Source organism: Struthio camelus, chromosome 19 (assembly GCF_040807025.1).
Source record: "Struthio camelus isolate bStrCam1 chromosome 19, bStrCam1.hap1, whole genome shotgun sequence".
Taxonomy (NCBI): domain Eukaryota; kingdom Metazoa; phylum Chordata; class Aves; order Struthioniformes; family Struthionidae; genus Struthio; species Struthio camelus.
In genome coordinates this window covers 7,179,082-7,195,618 of record NC_090960.1, presented here as the reverse complement: position 1 = coordinate 7,195,618, position 16,537 = coordinate 7,179,082, and the positions used below count along the sequence as shown (strand labels likewise).

General features: G+C 40.7%; 2 protein-coding genes across 18 annotated transcripts in view; one reads left to right on the top strand and one right to left on the bottom strand.

The window, feature by feature from the left end:
• The first annotated feature begins 3,553 nt into the window (after positions 1 to 3,553).
• LOC104146725 (nucleoside diphosphate kinase) lies at positions 3,554 to 10,838 on the top strand. Its single transcript, XM_009678889.2, has 7 exons — positions 3,554 to 3,710; positions 4,240 to 4,341; positions 5,025 to 5,137; positions 8,253 to 8,385; positions 8,828 to 8,929; positions 10,047 to 10,159; positions 10,588 to 10,838. The coding sequence occupies exons 1-7, from the start codon at positions 3,582 to 3,584 to the stop codon at positions 10,703 to 10,705; spliced, it is 810 nt and encodes a 269-aa protein (XP_009677184.2). The 5' UTR covers positions 3,554 to 3,581; the 3' UTR covers positions 10,706 to 10,838.
• A 2,977-nt stretch (positions 10,839 to 13,815) lies between these two features.
• Positions 13,816 to 16,537, bottom strand: part of MBTD1 (mbt domain containing 1) — a 37,333-nt gene continuing 34,611 nt past the window's right edge. For 16 of the 17 annotated variants that reach the window (XM_068913891.1, XM_068913893.1, XM_068913894.1 and 13 more), the window contains one exon: positions 13,816 to 15,698. In XM_068913891.1, coding sequence (XP_068769992.1) covers positions 15,580 to 15,698 — 119 coding nt within the window. In that variant the 3' untranslated portion in view covers positions 13,816 to 15,579. The remainder of the gene's footprint in view (positions 15,699 to 16,537) is intronic. The other variant, XM_068913892.1, reaches the window with a different exon arrangement.

The window sequence follows — 16,537 nt, the reverse complement described above, 5'->3', positions numbered from 1 at the left end:
TCCATTAGCAAAATTGATAGGTGTGGTTTTCTTTCACACAGCCGGAGCCAGTCCATCACTGAAATGAGCAAGCTGCTGTCACTAAGGTTGCAGTCAGACTGACGAGCACAAGAGAGCTGTTTGTGCTCATGTTAAGTCACCTGAAGGGTTTCTCACCTGGATAAATGAAATATTTAAAAAACACGAACATGAGAAAAATTACCTGGGGGGCAAGTTTCAAGTGGTATTATAATAAAGATGTATTTTTTTTACAGTCTTAACATTCAGATCATGTTTTATAATGTACACGTTGCAGTCAGCGTGAGATCAGATATTTGGGGATGGATTAAAAATAGCACAAGTTCGGGACGTATATCCCTGTTGCTTACCAGGAGATTAAGGAACCTCAATGGCCTGCCACTTTAGTAAACTAATCAAGCGTACGAAAGAGCACAAAATAAATCTGATATTATTGTCTCTGCTGCTTGAAAGTAGTGGCTGTCTGTGGTGTCTTCTAGAGTAAAACACAATTCATACTCTTGGGGAAAGAACGGCCTGAAAAAGAAATTAGTTTTCTGGATAATAAGGAAAGTTATATTTCCCATCCCTAGAAATAACAGTTTATTTGAAAGTAAACGGATCTGCAATATACCAAGGAAGGAAATTAGGCCTTGAATCAGTTTGGGATGAGAGGAGCTTAACTGGGACTTTACCCAGAGGAAGAAATTTTGTAAAGCTTAGCAGCTCTATAGTGCTTTGTTTCTTAAAGGGCAATAGAAATCAAACCAAATCCAGATGAAGGATCATGGTTAAAATAAGCATAGCAGTATCATAGCAATACCATAGCATATCATAGCTAAATGAAGACCAGTATAGCTATAAACAGCAAAACAGGGCAGACCTACCTGCCTGGCTGTAAGGAGCAAGAGACGCACAGCAAAAATGGCAGTCCAGATGAGAACTGCCCAAATGCTCTGAGTGCTACAGGTGTAGGTTGGTAGCTGAGATCTTTATAAAGTTGGGGCCAAACTACAAAGCTAGAAGACATATTTAAATTCCCCTGAAATTTAGAGACATTCACAGTCAGTCATTCGCCTCGGGCCTATTTTAAAAATCTCTGCCACTGTTAGGTAATGTATAAATGGCCTAAACTCAATCATTACACTTGGTTTATTCACCAGAGACTTTGAAGATCTTTCCTTTCTCTTCCTGTGATCAGACCCTTTTTAGGAAATTACATCTAGACTGTCTAGAACCTTGTAGTTCACGTAAATATGTTATTTCCAATGTAATTTTGTAATTTTGGCAGAAATTTCAACCAGGAAAAAAATGCTCATTTATACATTAAAGTAGTAAATAAGCATACTTCTGTGGTGTTTTATGTACTGCATAACGCACAACATGCTGTGCTAATCATGGTTTAATCTCAAAAGTGACAAAGATGACCCTTATTTAATGAGGTTAAAAGGCTTGGCAAAGACCATGCAGCAAACCTATGGTAAAGCTGCAAACAGTGCTAGCCCAGCTTATGGCAAGTCCTAAGCTTTAATCATTAAATGACATAGTTTTAGCAAGACTATAAAAAGATGTCCTATTGCTGCTTTTAACTGTTTATTTTTTTCTAAACATCCTGTTTCTGGAGACCTTTTTCTATTTTTAAGTATCATTTTACCTTAGTAAGGATTACAGGATGAGGCTTTGTATTAGAATTCTGAAATATCTTAAATAAAGAGGTATTAAAATAACAGACTATTGCAGAGGGATATCAGGAAAATATTCATTCTAAATTCTGAATACTCATTCTAAAATTCTAAGTCCAAAATAACTTTATGGGGGACCTGCCAGAACATATGTGTATTAGGTATTATATATTGTATGTTATATAATTGATGCTTATGTCAGGCATCTATATCTATATAAAATACATTATTTTCCAGGTATCATCATAGGAGGATGTGCTGGATTTTCCTAGCTTTCTGGAATTTAAAAAAAAATCTTTCAATAAATCAGGAAGCTAGGAAAATCCAGCACATCCTCCTATGATGATAACTGGAAAAAGACATTTGAATGCTAACGAACAGGTTGTATGAAAAGATGCTTGTGTCAGATCTGGATTCTCCCACGAGAACTAAAAGTAAGGACAGGGATTTGTAACGGACTGTAGCAGAGGAAAGAAGGATTCCCAAATAAAAAAACAGGTGTTTAAGTTCAGTTTACTGGGTAAAGAAAAATCCTTTAATAGCGGAGTTATCAACATTTTCAGATAAGGAATGAAATCCTTTAAAAGGGAATTTCCTGGCATCCCGGCTTCAGATAAATCAGAAAACAGAAAATCGATCGATGATGGTATAAAACAACAGAAACATTTTGAATTTACGAAAGAGGATGAAACGTTTTAGGATCCCAAATACGGTGAACGGGCAGAGGGGGGAAGGGAAATGAAAAAAAAAAAAGGCCAGGCCATCAAGGGGAAACAAAAAGGAAACGCGAAATCAAATCCCATTAGTGGGTGACGAGGTGAAGGTGCCAGGTTCATATAAAAGAAAAGGTGCTGGGCAGGGTGCTGGGGCCGCGCGGCCGCTCCCGGAGGAGCGGGGCCGACCGCTAACACCGCCTGGCGCCGGCGTCTACCGAGACTACGGCGAAACCCGCGGCGCTGGGCTGCGCCTCGGGCGGCTCCTTGCCGGCGGCGGCGGCGGCGGCGGCGGCGGCGGCGGCGGCGGCCTCCCCACGGCCCCGCTCGCGCCTCCTGGCGGCCGGGAGGCCGAGCCGGCGCCGCGGCAACGGGAGGGCCGGGAGCGGGACGCCGGGCGGGCTGGCGCCGCGCCAAGATGGCGGCCCGGCGGGGGCGGCTTAGGGCGGCTAAGCCGCGGCCGGGCCGGGCCGGGAGCGGCCGCAGCCGGAGCCGGAGCCGGGGCCGGGGGCGCGTCAGAGCCAAGCGCGGCCGCCAGCAGGTGAGGCGGGAGCGCGGCGCGGGGCTGAGGTGGGCGGGGGGCCGGGGCGGGGGCTGCCGGGGGCCGGACCGCTGACCCCCCACCCCGCTTCGGGGCTTCGCTAAAATACGGAGCGGGCCGCGGCGGTTGTGCTGCATCCCCTGCACCTTCCTTGGCTCCCGCCTCCCTTCCCGTGTGCGCCTGTATACATCTCTATGCACACGTATATGCATATATACGCATATATGTCTGCACAGCATACTTACAGCAAACCAGTTTCTCTCTCCCCCCCTCCACCCCCAAAAACAATCCGAAGGGACTAGTCGTCCACAGTGCAACTGCCGCGCGCGGCGTCACTCCGTCTGCTCGGCCCTAAACCGAGGGCGGTCGCCGGCCGAGCTGCGCGCTGGCCCCGCCGGGCTCCCGCTCTCGCTCCGTTTAGAGCCGCTCTGGTTGCGAGTTCGCGGGCCGCCCGTCCCTGCCCTCGGCGAAGCGCCGCTCGCCTAGCGCTTCTGGAAACCCGGCGTGTGCTGACTGATTCATCAGATCAAGGCAGGTCACGGGTTAATGACTTCCAGACGGGGCCGGTTCGGTTATTGTAGTAGCTGCTGTTACACCTCGCCTGCTGGTCCCCGAATAACGAATATCCTTCTCTCCTCTGTTAGGACAATGGCCGCTATTTCGGAGCGCACTTTCATTGCTATCAAGCCTGATGGAGTCCAGCGGGGGCTGGTGGGAGAAATCATCAAGCGGTTTGAACAGAAAGGATTGAAACTAGTGGCTATGAAACTAATACACGTAAGCCTTCCTTAATTTGTATGTCTCTTTTTTTTTTTTTTTTTCATAGAAACTGCAACTGTAAAATAGAGTAGCATATTAGAATGATAAACGTAGTCTTCAGAAGAAATAAAACTTAATATTTTTGATGAAGGCTTTGGATATTTTGGAGAAGTTCCAGTGCCTAGCTCTGGCTAAATGCTTTAGACATCCTAAGCATGCTATTTTTAGTAACTTGATGTCCTTAGTCCGAAGAGAATATTCTTTTCGGGGAATCCTATGCCTAAGAAATTGCTCTGAAAATCTGCAACAGATATCAGTTCATGTACCTATCTATATTGGTAAAAAATACTTCTCTGAGTTTGAGCTGTGGTAAAATGAACAGTTCAAATTCCAAATACCAGATGTGTTTCTAGGAAAGAGCTAGAAATGCTGAATTTTGAAGTGCCTGCGTGTTTTAAGACTAATAATGCTCTGTTAATCTGTATGACTTCAATATGTTTTTAAATTCTTACAGTAAGCTTCCTCCCTCCCCCCCACCCTCATGCAGGCCTCTGAAGACCTCCTAAAAGAACACTACATTGACCTGAAAGACCGGCCATTCTATGATGGTCTGGTGCAGTACATGCATTCTGGACCTGTTGTTGCTATGGTGAGTTTTTAAGAATGAAGCTCAGCTAAGAAAAATAGTGTTTAATTGTCTTGCTTTCCAAATAAAGTTGTGTTAACTATAGATTCAAATACTATAACTAGCAAGAGGTACTTCTAACTCCTTTTTTCCCCTTCTTTTAAGCTTTCTCCTATGAGTGAGTATATTGAGGAAGAAGTTAGGGGAAAAGGGGAAACCACACCTGGGACCTTGAGAAACATTAAACATGTGTACCAGAAAAACCCCACTAATAAATGCCATGTATTAAGCAAGCAAAAAATGATGGTGGAATATTTTTATTCTACTCTTATAGTAATTTTGAAAATCTTTTTCAGTCTAGGTTCCTTAGAAGGCTTTTTTTCTTTGACAGTATATTTGTGCAGTAGTTGAGCTGGAGGTCTTGATCTCTAGTGATCAGAAAGCTTTGGAAGGCTGTTTACCATACTGAGATTTAAAGTTGGTACCTTCCCATTCTTGGTGGAGAGGGGTATTGTGCAGAGAGGGACGGGGGAAAGGGGAATTGGAAAAATTGGAGATAAACTACATCTTGCTATTAGGAACATTCAGACGGTGATTTGTGCTATAACATGATGGACAGTGTTGTGTAGTTCTGAATGGTATTAACTCTTGCTACTTTAGTTACCACTAAGATTTTATAATATATATATATATTTTTTTTTTAAAAGGTGTGGGAAGGTCTTAATGTGGTTAAGACTGGAAGAGTGATGCTGGGGGAAACTAATCCAATCGATTCAAAGCCTGGCACTATTCGTGGTGACCTCTGCGTTCAAGTTGGCAGGTATATTTTGAAATTATTGAAAGCATTTAAAGACATTAAAGGTCCAGTGCTATGTCATGATACATGTAAGAACTCTGCTCCATCCTCCTTCATCGTACGCACAGAGCCGACCTTCCCCAGGGCAGTGCAATGTTAGTATCTAAAGATGCAAGTAGAGATGTAGTCTTTCTTCCCCATGGACAAAAATAAGCAAAGCTTGGACTATAAACTTGGTGGCAATTGCTACTTTATAGTTACTTATGACTTTTCTCCATAATGGAGACTACTTCAAAAAGGATGTTTTCTTTGCTTTGAGTTTCATAAAGATTATTACTTTTATAACTACCTTTTCTTTTTTTAGAAACATCATTCATGGAAGTGATTCTGTAGAAAGTGCTGAGACAGAGATCAATCTATGGTTCACTCCTGAAGAACTCGTTGATTACAGAAGCTGTGCTCATGAATGGATTTATGAGTAAAACTGAGCCGACATCTTTTGATATCCTTACTAACTGTATACAGCTGTTATCCTGTAGTTACTTCGGAGTCCTTCGTAAAAAACGGGTAGAAACCTGTCTCAAATCAGTGCTATTCCTCTGTTGTGAATATTAAATGTAAACACTTTGCTGCTGCTTTGACTAAAAATCTATCAACTCATAGATGGAATTGTACTTATAAACCTTTTCAGCTGCTTATGAGGATGAAAGAGGGGATTAAAACACGGAAAGCATTGATTGTTGGTAACGTAGACTGTATACATTTTCCTGAAATACTCTGTAGCCAAAGAACATATTTTGGTAAATAGAAACATAGGAAATGACTCTGTTAGAGTTGCATCACTGTTAAAGTGTTAGGAGACAGCTGGTGGTTTGTAAATATATTGACAGTATTCCTAAATACTGAGGATTTTTAAATGTTAAGAAGTCAAGACATTCCCTCCATGCCAAAATAACTATGGAAAAAAGCTTGCTCATTTCTGTCTCTGAAATGTCCTGGTACTGTATGCAGAGCATAGCTTTGCTTAAAGCAAGAACTTTTCTCTAGATTGACACAGTTTAAAGTCACTTTTTTTTTCCACATGGGATTTATTTAGCCTTTTAAGGAAGGATTATTAGGCCAGGCTTTTTGAAATGCCCTTTTATGAGAAAAGAAGATTAACGTGCGAGAATGGCTGAAGGAGATCCACATTTAGCCACTTTAAGCTAGCAGTCCTTTGACGCTGCATAGAGGAGCAACAGAGTGATGTTTGCTTTCCTGACTGAACAGCTGGTAACAGCCATGAAGAAAATCTAGCTATGTTCTTACTCGTGCTCTTCTCTCCTTAATAGATGGAACTCCAAAAGCAAGCTGTTCTTGGATAAGTTTTTTTCAGAAGTGAGTCTTTGATTGTTTTAATTGTGAAGAAGTACATTCATAATAATCCTACTTCAGCAGCGGTCTGTGATTCTGTCAGAAGACTATTAACCTCTTGCAAAAATGTTCAGAAACAACCATTGGCTAGCTGTACTGGACTACCAAGGAACAAGAAATGAATTAGGTTCAATATTATGTATTTGTTGTAAATGAATAAAGAGTTTCATCAACTTGCTGTTCAAACTCCTAGTGGAACTTTTGCCTACAGAGAATTCTGTACAGTGCAAGTTGCACTCAGTGCTTATGATGCTCTACCAAGATACCTAACTCCTAAAAAGGAGGAGTATCAAATAAAACAACATCTGCTATTTCTTACGTGAAAGGGAAGGTTCTGCTCATTACATAGTCTTATTAATTCATTAACTAGCTCTAAGGAGAGGGAACAGCTTCCCTAATTACCAAACTGTAGATGAGGAATTTTTTAGGCTTTCTGCTGAAAATAGTCAGTGCTATAAATAATTAAGCTGGAGGGTTGTTACAGCAAAGGGACCATATGACAACTTAGAGCACTGCATTAGTGCTCCTGAGTTCCATTTTTGCTTGGGGGATTATTTGAGGTTTCTTTCTCATGACCGCTTACTGCAAAATACAGAATTTTTGGCAAGAAATTTGGTTAATCTGGAGATAGGAGGGATTGTCAAAAAGCTACAAATTAGTCTTTCCCGTGCCTTCAGACAGAAAGGAGAGACCTGCTGCCTGACACCTGACTCTGCCTCTCCAGTTTCACTAGTTACTAACTGTCCTGCTGGTCAATAAGAGACTGCATAACAACTGCACGGTATATTTCTTAAATATTTGAGCTGCAGTGGCGGTGTGTGGCTATAATCAACCTAACAAGAGAAAACGTTCTCTAAATGGGTGAGGTACCAAGTAGTAAATCTTACAAAATTAATCCCCAGACTCTTCCTAACTATAGTTCTGCTGCGGGAGCAGGAACTGTGCGGTTTTAGTCCTGCCTTTTTGACGCTCTGCAGCCTCATCTCCCGCTATCCCGAGAAAAGGAGCATCACGGAGGAGCTGAGCGGGCTGCGCATCCCCGCCCCGCTCCTCGGCAAGGTGCGCCGCTTCCGCCAAACTGCTGGGGAAGCAGCAACCGCGAGTTCGCAGGCAGCGGGGAAACCTCCTTGAATAACACAGCATGTATCTCTTAGTGGGAAAAAAAAAAAGAACTGGGGTGCCTAAAAGCCCTTAAGCGTTTCACTTTTCGCCGTGAAACGAGAACAGGGTTTGGGGCGCCGCCCGAGCTGCCGTTTAGCCGGGCCAAGGGGGCCGCCGGCCTGGGCGGCGCTCAGCCATCGGCGCCGCCCCGCTAGAAACAAGCCGTAACCGAAAGCGCGTCGTCTTCAAAGCCGCCTGCCCGCCCGCCCCCGGCCTTACCGCGCCGCCCCTCCTCCCCGCCGGGCGGGGCTCCGCCGCCCGCCTCCTCCTCTTCCTCCTCCGCCTTTTTCTCCTTCTCCTCTTCCTGCGGTGGCTGCCGGGCAGCGGCGTGTGGAGCTCCGGCGGGTAGGCGAGGGCGGCGCCGGGCCCCGCTCCGTGAGGGGGCGCCGCGCCGCGCCGCAGGGAGCGGGGGGAGGGGGGAGGCGGGGGCGCCGCGCGGGCTGAGCGCGGGTCGGAGGGGTGGGGTGGGGTGGGGTGGGGGGGCGGAGGTGCCGCGTGGAGCGGGGCCGCCATGGCGGCGGCGGCGGGAGCCGGGAGCCTCACGGTGTGCCGCGGTGCCCCGCAGCGCGATGGCGGCCAACTCCGAGCGCACCTTCATCGCCATCAAGCCCGACGGCGTCCAGCGGGGGCTGGTGGGAGAAATCATCAAGCGCTTCGAGCAGAAGGGTTTCCGGCTGGTGGCCATGAAATTCGTGCACGTAAGTCGCCTGCGCGGCGGGCTCAGCCCTGACAGGAAATTTTTTTTTTACACCCCCCCCCCCCAAGGAAACAAAAAATTGCTCTGAGGGCTTAACGCATCCTCATTGTGAGGGAGCGGAAATGACCTTGACTAAAAGGTTACGTCGGGTAGCACGATCTTCCAGGCATCCTGGACTCAGCTAATTGCTGAGGATTACCGTAACGCACAGAAATGAGTTTGACAACTCTCAGCACTGCAGCCGCATCAGAAGAGGTGTCGTGTAGTGCATGAATTTTACAGCAGGAGTTCTGTTTTTAAACTCACTTAATACTGCAACAACTGCTCATAACGTTAATGGATAGCGCATCCAATCACTAATTCTGTAGTCCTAAAATAGTAGCAGCTTTTACATTGTAAGGTTTATGAAGCCAGCATCTAATGTTACATCTGTTCTTTTAAAGGCCTCTGAAGATCTTTTAAAACAACATTATATTGACCTGAAAGACCGACCATTCTACCCTGGTTTGGTTAAATACATGAACTCTGGACCTATTGTGGCCATGGTAAGTAGCTTGGTGTTTACTTAAATACTACTTTCTTGAATGTATTTTTCTTAATCTGTAAATTATTTTTAAAAATTCAGCTATTCAGTTTGTTATAAAAGCACTTTTTTCCCCTCAAATGACCCTGTTTTGATACACTGGCAGGAAAAAAAAATTAAAATGAAGAATAGTATTTTTTAAAATTAGGCTATCGTTAACAAGGAAATGCTGTGGGTGTAAGAAATATATATTAAAGAACGCTTAGCTTCTATGAAGCAAAATTCCTGAAAGCCAGACTTCTGCATCAAAGAATCCTTTGTTTGGGGAAGAAAGGGAGAAGGTTTTGGGGGTGCTGTCTCCCACAGAAACCCATCTCCTCTATCACTCTTATTTATACTCTCCCTAAAAAACAAAAAGCCTTAGTAGCATCACCCTCTGTTGTGACTAGAACACACTCACCTAATTATGAGTTGCTGCAACTCTTGAAGCTGACCTGATGCTAACAAAACAGGAGGAAGGTTCTGAAGCTGGCCTTGCTCATCAGGCCAACTTGCTCAACTTTGAGACCCTTCAGGGCATGTTAAAGAATACTTCCCCACACGCTTAAAAGTAGAGCTGTTCTGAAAGTGTGTTTTATTAAATAGCCCTCTGGCCTATTACAATGATAATAACTTCTTCTGTTTTCTGCCTATTACCACTCCAGTGAACAGAAACTACTTAAAAACACTAATTCCAGACTGCTTTTATTAGGGTTTCTCACATATTGTCTCTGTGAGCTAATCAGTAGCTGGATTAAAATATGTCATTTGCTGGAACAACAGTGTTGAAAACAATACAGAAGAGGCTGCTGCATTTTCTTAGACTATCTGGCCTTGTTCCTTAATAAAATCTAAGTAGTGAAACAAACCTAATTTCTTGTAAGAGCTCTTAGCTTATGTTTTTCCCTAATCTCGTTTACAGGTCTAATACAGAATCTAAAATAGATTATTTTTTTCTTAATGGGAAAGCCCTGCTTTCTTTACAAAATGTAAGTTATTAGCAAAGATTAATCTTCTGTGTTATTTCACATAAACATGCATTAATAGACTTGGTTTGTCTTTTATTTTCTCTCCCCTTTTTTTCTTTTTCTCTCCCTAAGGTATGGGAAGGACTCAATGTGGTTAAAACTGGGAGAGTAATGCTAGGGGAAACCAACCCTGCAGATTCTAAGCCTGGTACCATCCGCGGTGACTTCTGCATTCAAGTAGGAAGGTTCGTGCTCAGTGTGTTACCAACAGAGACTAAAGTGACTGTAGTCTTTTCTTCTAGAAGGGTGAAGTTGTTGATAGATTTAAGAATCCTAGTGTGATAATGTCTTATTTGCAGGTCACAGTCCATAACTGCTACTTAAGAAAATGACTTGGTACAAAACACTTTTTTTTTTTTTTTTTTTTGAAATACAGCTACTCTTCAGAGCTTCACGTAAGATCAGTCAGTGGCATTGGCTCTTGTAGTAAAATAGCCCTAGTTACACTTGCTAAGCTTATTAGTTTGTTAGAACGGGATGGCATTTGAATACTGCAATTGAAACAGTAGTCTTGTAGCTCTAGATGCTTCATCTAGATTTTTGCATATGGAAAACTCCTAGGTTTCAAAAGGCATATTTCTATATGATGTGATATGTTTGACTCTTTCCTCAGAAACATCATTCATGGCAGTGACTCTGTAGAAAGTGCACAGAAGGAGATCAACCTGTGGTTCAAACCTGCAGAGCTTGTTGACTTCAAATCTTGCGCACATGACTGGATCTATGAGTAAAATGAGTTTCCACAGTGAATTGTGCCTTCTTAACATATCATCTCATTCCAGCTATTGATCTGGGAGCAATTATCACCACGGTTATCTTTGTCATTTTGCAGAACTGTCAAATAAATGGGATGATAAGAACTAATTCTTTGTGGTGCATTCACTGAAAAACAGGCCTGTTACAATGAACAACCAAGTAAAACATTTTCTCTTGTAGAAGTGATTGTGTTGAGACAAACTTCCCTGTGCAAGTATATTCAGGACTATAGTATTTCACGAGCTTTGTTTGCTACAACGTTGCTTTTAAACCCCTACTTAACTGCATAGAGTTGCACTGCTAAGCCAACTTGCAGTTGAAGAGATGCTTGAGCTGCCTCTAGTATCATGCCCCAGTGGCTTGCATAGCTGATCTATACTGAAAGAGAAATGTGACACTACTTGCTTTCAAAATTCCCCTCCTATACACAGCTATTAATCAACTGTGAAACATGAGGCTGAGTGCAAAACGTGCTCCTGTACTGTTTTTTTCCTACAACAGTTTTGATTAACTAGTTAAACAAGATACTTTCATATTTAGTTAATTAGCATATATTAACCAATTTCCATGCTCATTCAGTGGCAGAGATCTGGTCTTAGGAATAACTTTTGCAACAAATATTTTGAAAATAGAACTTAATAAATCTCTTCACTCAAAAGCTTTTAGATGCTTTAAAGCCATAAATATTTTTTTGAACAGGTCTGTGTGGCATTCTGCTTATCTAATGCCCAGCCAGCTCAGCATTTCCCACATTCCTCTCATTAAAAAATCTTATCTTGTTGGACTCAAAGCCTTTTATGTTTACTGTGCTCTGAACAATGTATGCAGTTGGTTATATAATACTATTGATTTTACAAATTGCAGTTGAGATCTGTACTCTCTAGTGAGAGAAACGAGTGCATTTATGGGCTAAGGTGTACTTTCTTTTAACGAAGCAATCACTATTCATAAATAGGCTTTTAACGTTTTTATTTTGTGTAAAAAAGGCAAATTTAGTGAATTATTTTCATCTTGTACACAAAGTTATAATTTTAATGCTTTTCACATCCATGCTGAAAATCTGCAGTCTCGTAAAAATGAAAGTAACATTAATTTCTCCAAAAGCATTTTTTCACTGTTATGTACATTGCATGAGAAAGTTTTAAATACTCTCTCTTATTGACCACACAAATTACCAAGAAAATAAAAGATTAAATTTGTACAGATATTGATCTATATATCAAATACATACAGAAATGATGTAAAAACCCTATTTGTTTTATCTTGATTCCCGCCCCAACATATTTCCCAGGGGCCAAAGGTGATGCCTTTTGTATAAATGGCTGTGGCTTTTCTTCTTAAATATGAAAATTAAAAGGAAGAAAAATTCAGTTTAAATCACAGTTTTTTTCAAATCCCTTCCCAATAAAGGATTGTTACCAAATATATTAGCACCATCGTACAAATATTAACGGGAGAGGGCATTCACATCACATAAAACAACAATAAAAACAAACAAACACTGAAACCCGTGTTAGTATCCGTAGAACGAGAAATCAATAACTGCTTTAGCTTTCCTCAGATGCAGCAAGGAAAAGGTTAAAGAGTTGTATTTAAAATAACATAAAAATCAAAACTCAGAAAGATTTTGAGCAATAAAAAAGGGTAGCTGCAAAGTAAGATACATAACTTGCACTACCCCATGGTTATAAAAACCTGCTATGCCAAATACTGAAATTAGTTTGACCCCCATTAAAGATTTCAGATGTCCAATACCTTGCTTTTCTTTTAGCCAAGTAACATAGCTTAAAGTGAAGATAAAAATGCTTGGAGCCATGTTACTAATTAATGCTTTACAAATACAGTGAAGCCTATACTATGGATACCACAGCTAACAGGCAACCCACTTTTAGAGAGACCATTCTCTAAATACCTGGAAGAATTTTGCTCAGGTTTTACTTTAAAACTCTCCTAAGGAACTAACTGAGGTCCTTTGCTTATAACGGCTTGCTTAGGACAGATTTCACTGTACTTGACAACTGAACAATATAGGTATATTTTGAACTCAGAAACATGAGAGAAATTTCACCCTAAAAATCTCAGCATGCAACTCCTACTGAAGTTGCATGTATATTTGAGAGCGCAAGTCAACCCATACACCTTAGTGTTTAGCTGACAAAATACCTATTTTTAAAGAACATTATGAAGACTGACAGACTTCAAATCGGATTCTTCCATTTCCTAAGAAATGTGTTCAACGTAAGTGCTAAATTTTCCTCTTAACACTTGAAGACTGTACCTCAAAATTCAGATATGACTGAGAAACCAAAGTTCTCATCTGGGCAACACACACACAAGCCCAGGGTTCCAAATTCCTTGACTTGGATATACCACTATCTCATTACTAGCCCAGTTTTCCAGCTCAAATTCATATTAGGACACAAATTTATGCAACAGTGTTTCTGCTTAAGTCATGAAGCTTAGTTAAAACAGAGGACTTAAGAGAGAAGAAAGCAAGGTTGTGCCAACCTGTTCTAGCTGACTGCGACAACCTGCTAATTGTCCCATTCAAAAATCAACAGTAATGTGCTTACCAACCCAAATCAACGCTTGCAGAACCGGATTTCATAGCAGGTTAAATCGAGAGCCTGGGTAAATTAAGGCTCACAAAAATACCACTGCAACAACAGTGTCTAATCCTACATCTCTAGGACAGGCTATTTAAAATAAAGGTAATGGGTGGGTCAAAATCTGAAAGAACGTATTTGAAGTCTACCAACCCTGATACAGTCCTTTTACTATGGCTAGGTTAGAGCGCTAAATATCTTTACCACCTGATTTTATAGATATTTATAACCTGATAACCAGATTCTGTCATATAAGAAACTGTTGTCAGAAAGGGGTCATTATTAAAGAACTTTTACCAGTAAGGGAGAAAAGAATTCCAGACATTCCTACACTATACAAGACAATTTTTACTTCCAGTAGTAAATACAAAACTTTACATAATTAACCCCTCTTGCATAGAATGAGGTAAACCTGTGCATATTACCAATACTATGTACCCAAAGTTAGAGCAATATTTTAGAAAATAATCAAATTGCTGGTTTTCAACTTTCTATGCACTTTTTTTTTTTAAGCTCAAACAACAATATACAAAAACGGTCTTCTGTGGCTCTGTGGGTTGATATCCTTAAAGCGTTTCACAGGCTGTAGAAACACAGAAGTTAATCATTTTGATTAATTTCTTTTTTAAGCCTTAACCTATGGTCAAGAGTTAGATGCTCATAGTACTGCTCTGAAGGGGACCTGCTAAGACCCAGAAGCACTTGCAGAACATATGCAGTTAATTCCTGAGAGTTTAGTTAATGAACCTTACTGGTAAAAGCTAAAGCTCTTGATGCACATCTTTCCAGTCACAGCTCTGCAGGGCTGATAAATCATTCTGCTAATCAATCAATCAACTTCATTAATGAAGCCATCTACAAAAGTGTACAAAGTTTAAAAAATATGGAAAGATAAAATCCAAATCATTAATAGCTCAAGCTAAAGTACTTCATATTTTACTGTTAGTTATTTTCACTCTCTTGCATGATTTCTGCCTTTAAAATAGCTGGACAATCAAGCAGGTGGAGCTAATGGGATACCTGAAGTGAGACGCAAGGATTCCAAAAAAAACAAGCAGATCCAGTTTATGAACACTTTCTCAAATCTCCATTTCCATATTACACTATCACGAGAAAAAAATATTGCAGGCTCTGCAGAGCTGAACTCAATTTTCATCCATAACATGTGGTTCTTGTTAGCTCACCTGGAACCACGTGGGACACCAATTTTGAACGTGTCGAAGCTCAGAAATAAATACCTAAGATGGTGAGAAAATATCTAGGTCTTCCTGAAGGGAAAAAATAAGTCAGAAGAACACTCAGAAGTCCTTTCCCAATGTCAAGCGAGGCCTGAGTTACTGTTTGTCTAGCTTCTTTGTCTGTCTAAATTCATAGCTAAATCTAATCTCCCAAATGGGGGAATTTTCTGAAGTTCCAGTTTGGCATAGGGCTCTGTAAACATTTGCTGGAGCGTTCCAAGACTACAGACATTCATGTACAGAGAAGAGCTTTATAGTCCCGATCCAGTGCCCACAGCGGTCAATGGAGACAAGGCTACTGATATTAGCGGGCACTGAATCAGATCCAAAAGGAACTTTATTTTAAAAAATCTTATATAAAAAAAGTATTTTTACTAAATAAAAACATCTTGAAAAGTTAAAATCTCCCTCACGTGATGGCTCCATTGCAATTGGGGCTACTCACTGAGTAGAGCTTTACAGGACTCTCTCTTCCGCCTACAACTCATGCCTCTAAATTGGGGCTTAAATTCCTTATTTTCACAATAAAAAACAGGTGTGACCAGTGCAGTTCACAAGAGTTTAAAAGTCTCCCAACTTGTACCAAAAAGGTTCATTTGTTATGACAGTTCATTTGTATTTGCAACTATATCTTCCTCCAACAGCTTCCCATGATCCTGCTAATTAAACTTTAATCTTACCAAAAAATTAGAATTTCAGTTCTTGTTAACAATGCACAATAAATCTGAACTTGAAAATATTACAAAATTCTTTCAAAAGCTTCAAATACAACACAAAAGTGTCCATTTTTGTTTTTAATAAATTGAAAAAATCTTTTTCACTAAAATAGTTTCCCCGCCCTTCCAAAAAATTCTGAACTGAGTCTAACTCATCTACAGTTAGCAAAGTGCCCCAGGTACAGCCATCCAAACTGTACCATCAAAGTGGGAACAAAATCAGTCAGTCTTGGAGAAAGGCTCTTTTCCTATCACCAATACCCTGCCCTTACTTTTCTGAGCTCTGCCTTTATGGTTCTTGTTTGATGTAGTAACTGGCAGATCCGTTGCTTTCCTGATCAGATGCTCCTTGAAGGAAGCTATACTCTTCTCCATCTAGCAACTCCTCCTTCAGCTGCAACGAAGTCACTAAAAACAAAAGATGAACATTAAAGAACCATAAAATTCAAAATATGTACAATTTTCCCTCAAATTTACTTAGCGTGATTTAAATTAGAAACAGATCCCAGATTTCCCATTTTCTTATATTCTGCTCTTTAATGATTCTTCTTTTAACACTCAATATCCCACAGAAAGTAGATGCTTTCTGACCTTAAATGGAACATTAAGTTATGCTCTGACGTTAGTATGTTTGAACAAGTGACTTCGAAAAATACAGCCTCCACTCGGGTTTTCCCCACAAGAATTCAGTAGTTGAGAACTGCTTTAAGATGGTAACTGAAACTGTAAATAGGAGTAACCATTATTGCTCAAAAGATTGCTTATTTCAGTGTTTACTCTTTAGTTTACATACTGTTTACTCTTTAGCCAAGTAAAAACAACTATTGGCCGTTTACCATCTACAAATCACCTTATTTAGCCCGAGTACTTTAAACAGTCTTTAAGCTGGTAAGAAAGAACTTTGATAAAGATTTCTCAATATATCATTAAATTTAAGATTCCAAAGATCAGTTTCATTCAAGCAAAAAATCTTTTTTTGGTAGTTTTAATCTTCTCTCTTCTTTCTTTTGTAAAAAGAAAATAGAAATGAGATCTAAGACAAAAAAAGAATGATGTTATGAATAGCAGTAATGTCACCATTACCTTCCCAATTTCATTAATGAATAGTGATAATTATCAAAATATGAGCATAACATATGAAAAGAACACTGAAAACAAAATATGTCAATATTTTCATTAAAGGTGCAGTACCCACAGTAAAAGGTTGATTATACAAAAATAAATGGTTCTCTATGACCAAATGAATG

Bases quoted from the DNA above. Each gene is read 5' to 3' on its own strand.
- LOC104146725 (XM_009678889.2), top strand. From the start codon at position 3,582: ATGGCCGCTATTTCGGAGCGCACTTTCATTGCTATCAAGCCTGATGGA. The intron at 5,138-8,252 runs GTATATTTTGAA...GGTGCCCCGCAG, and splicing joins CTCTGCGTTCAAGTTGGCAG to CGCGATGGCGGCCAACTCCG. The intron at 10,160-10,587 runs GTTCGTGCTCAG...CTCTTTCCTCAG, and splicing joins TTCTGCATTCAAGTAGGAAG to AAACATCATTCATGGCAGTG.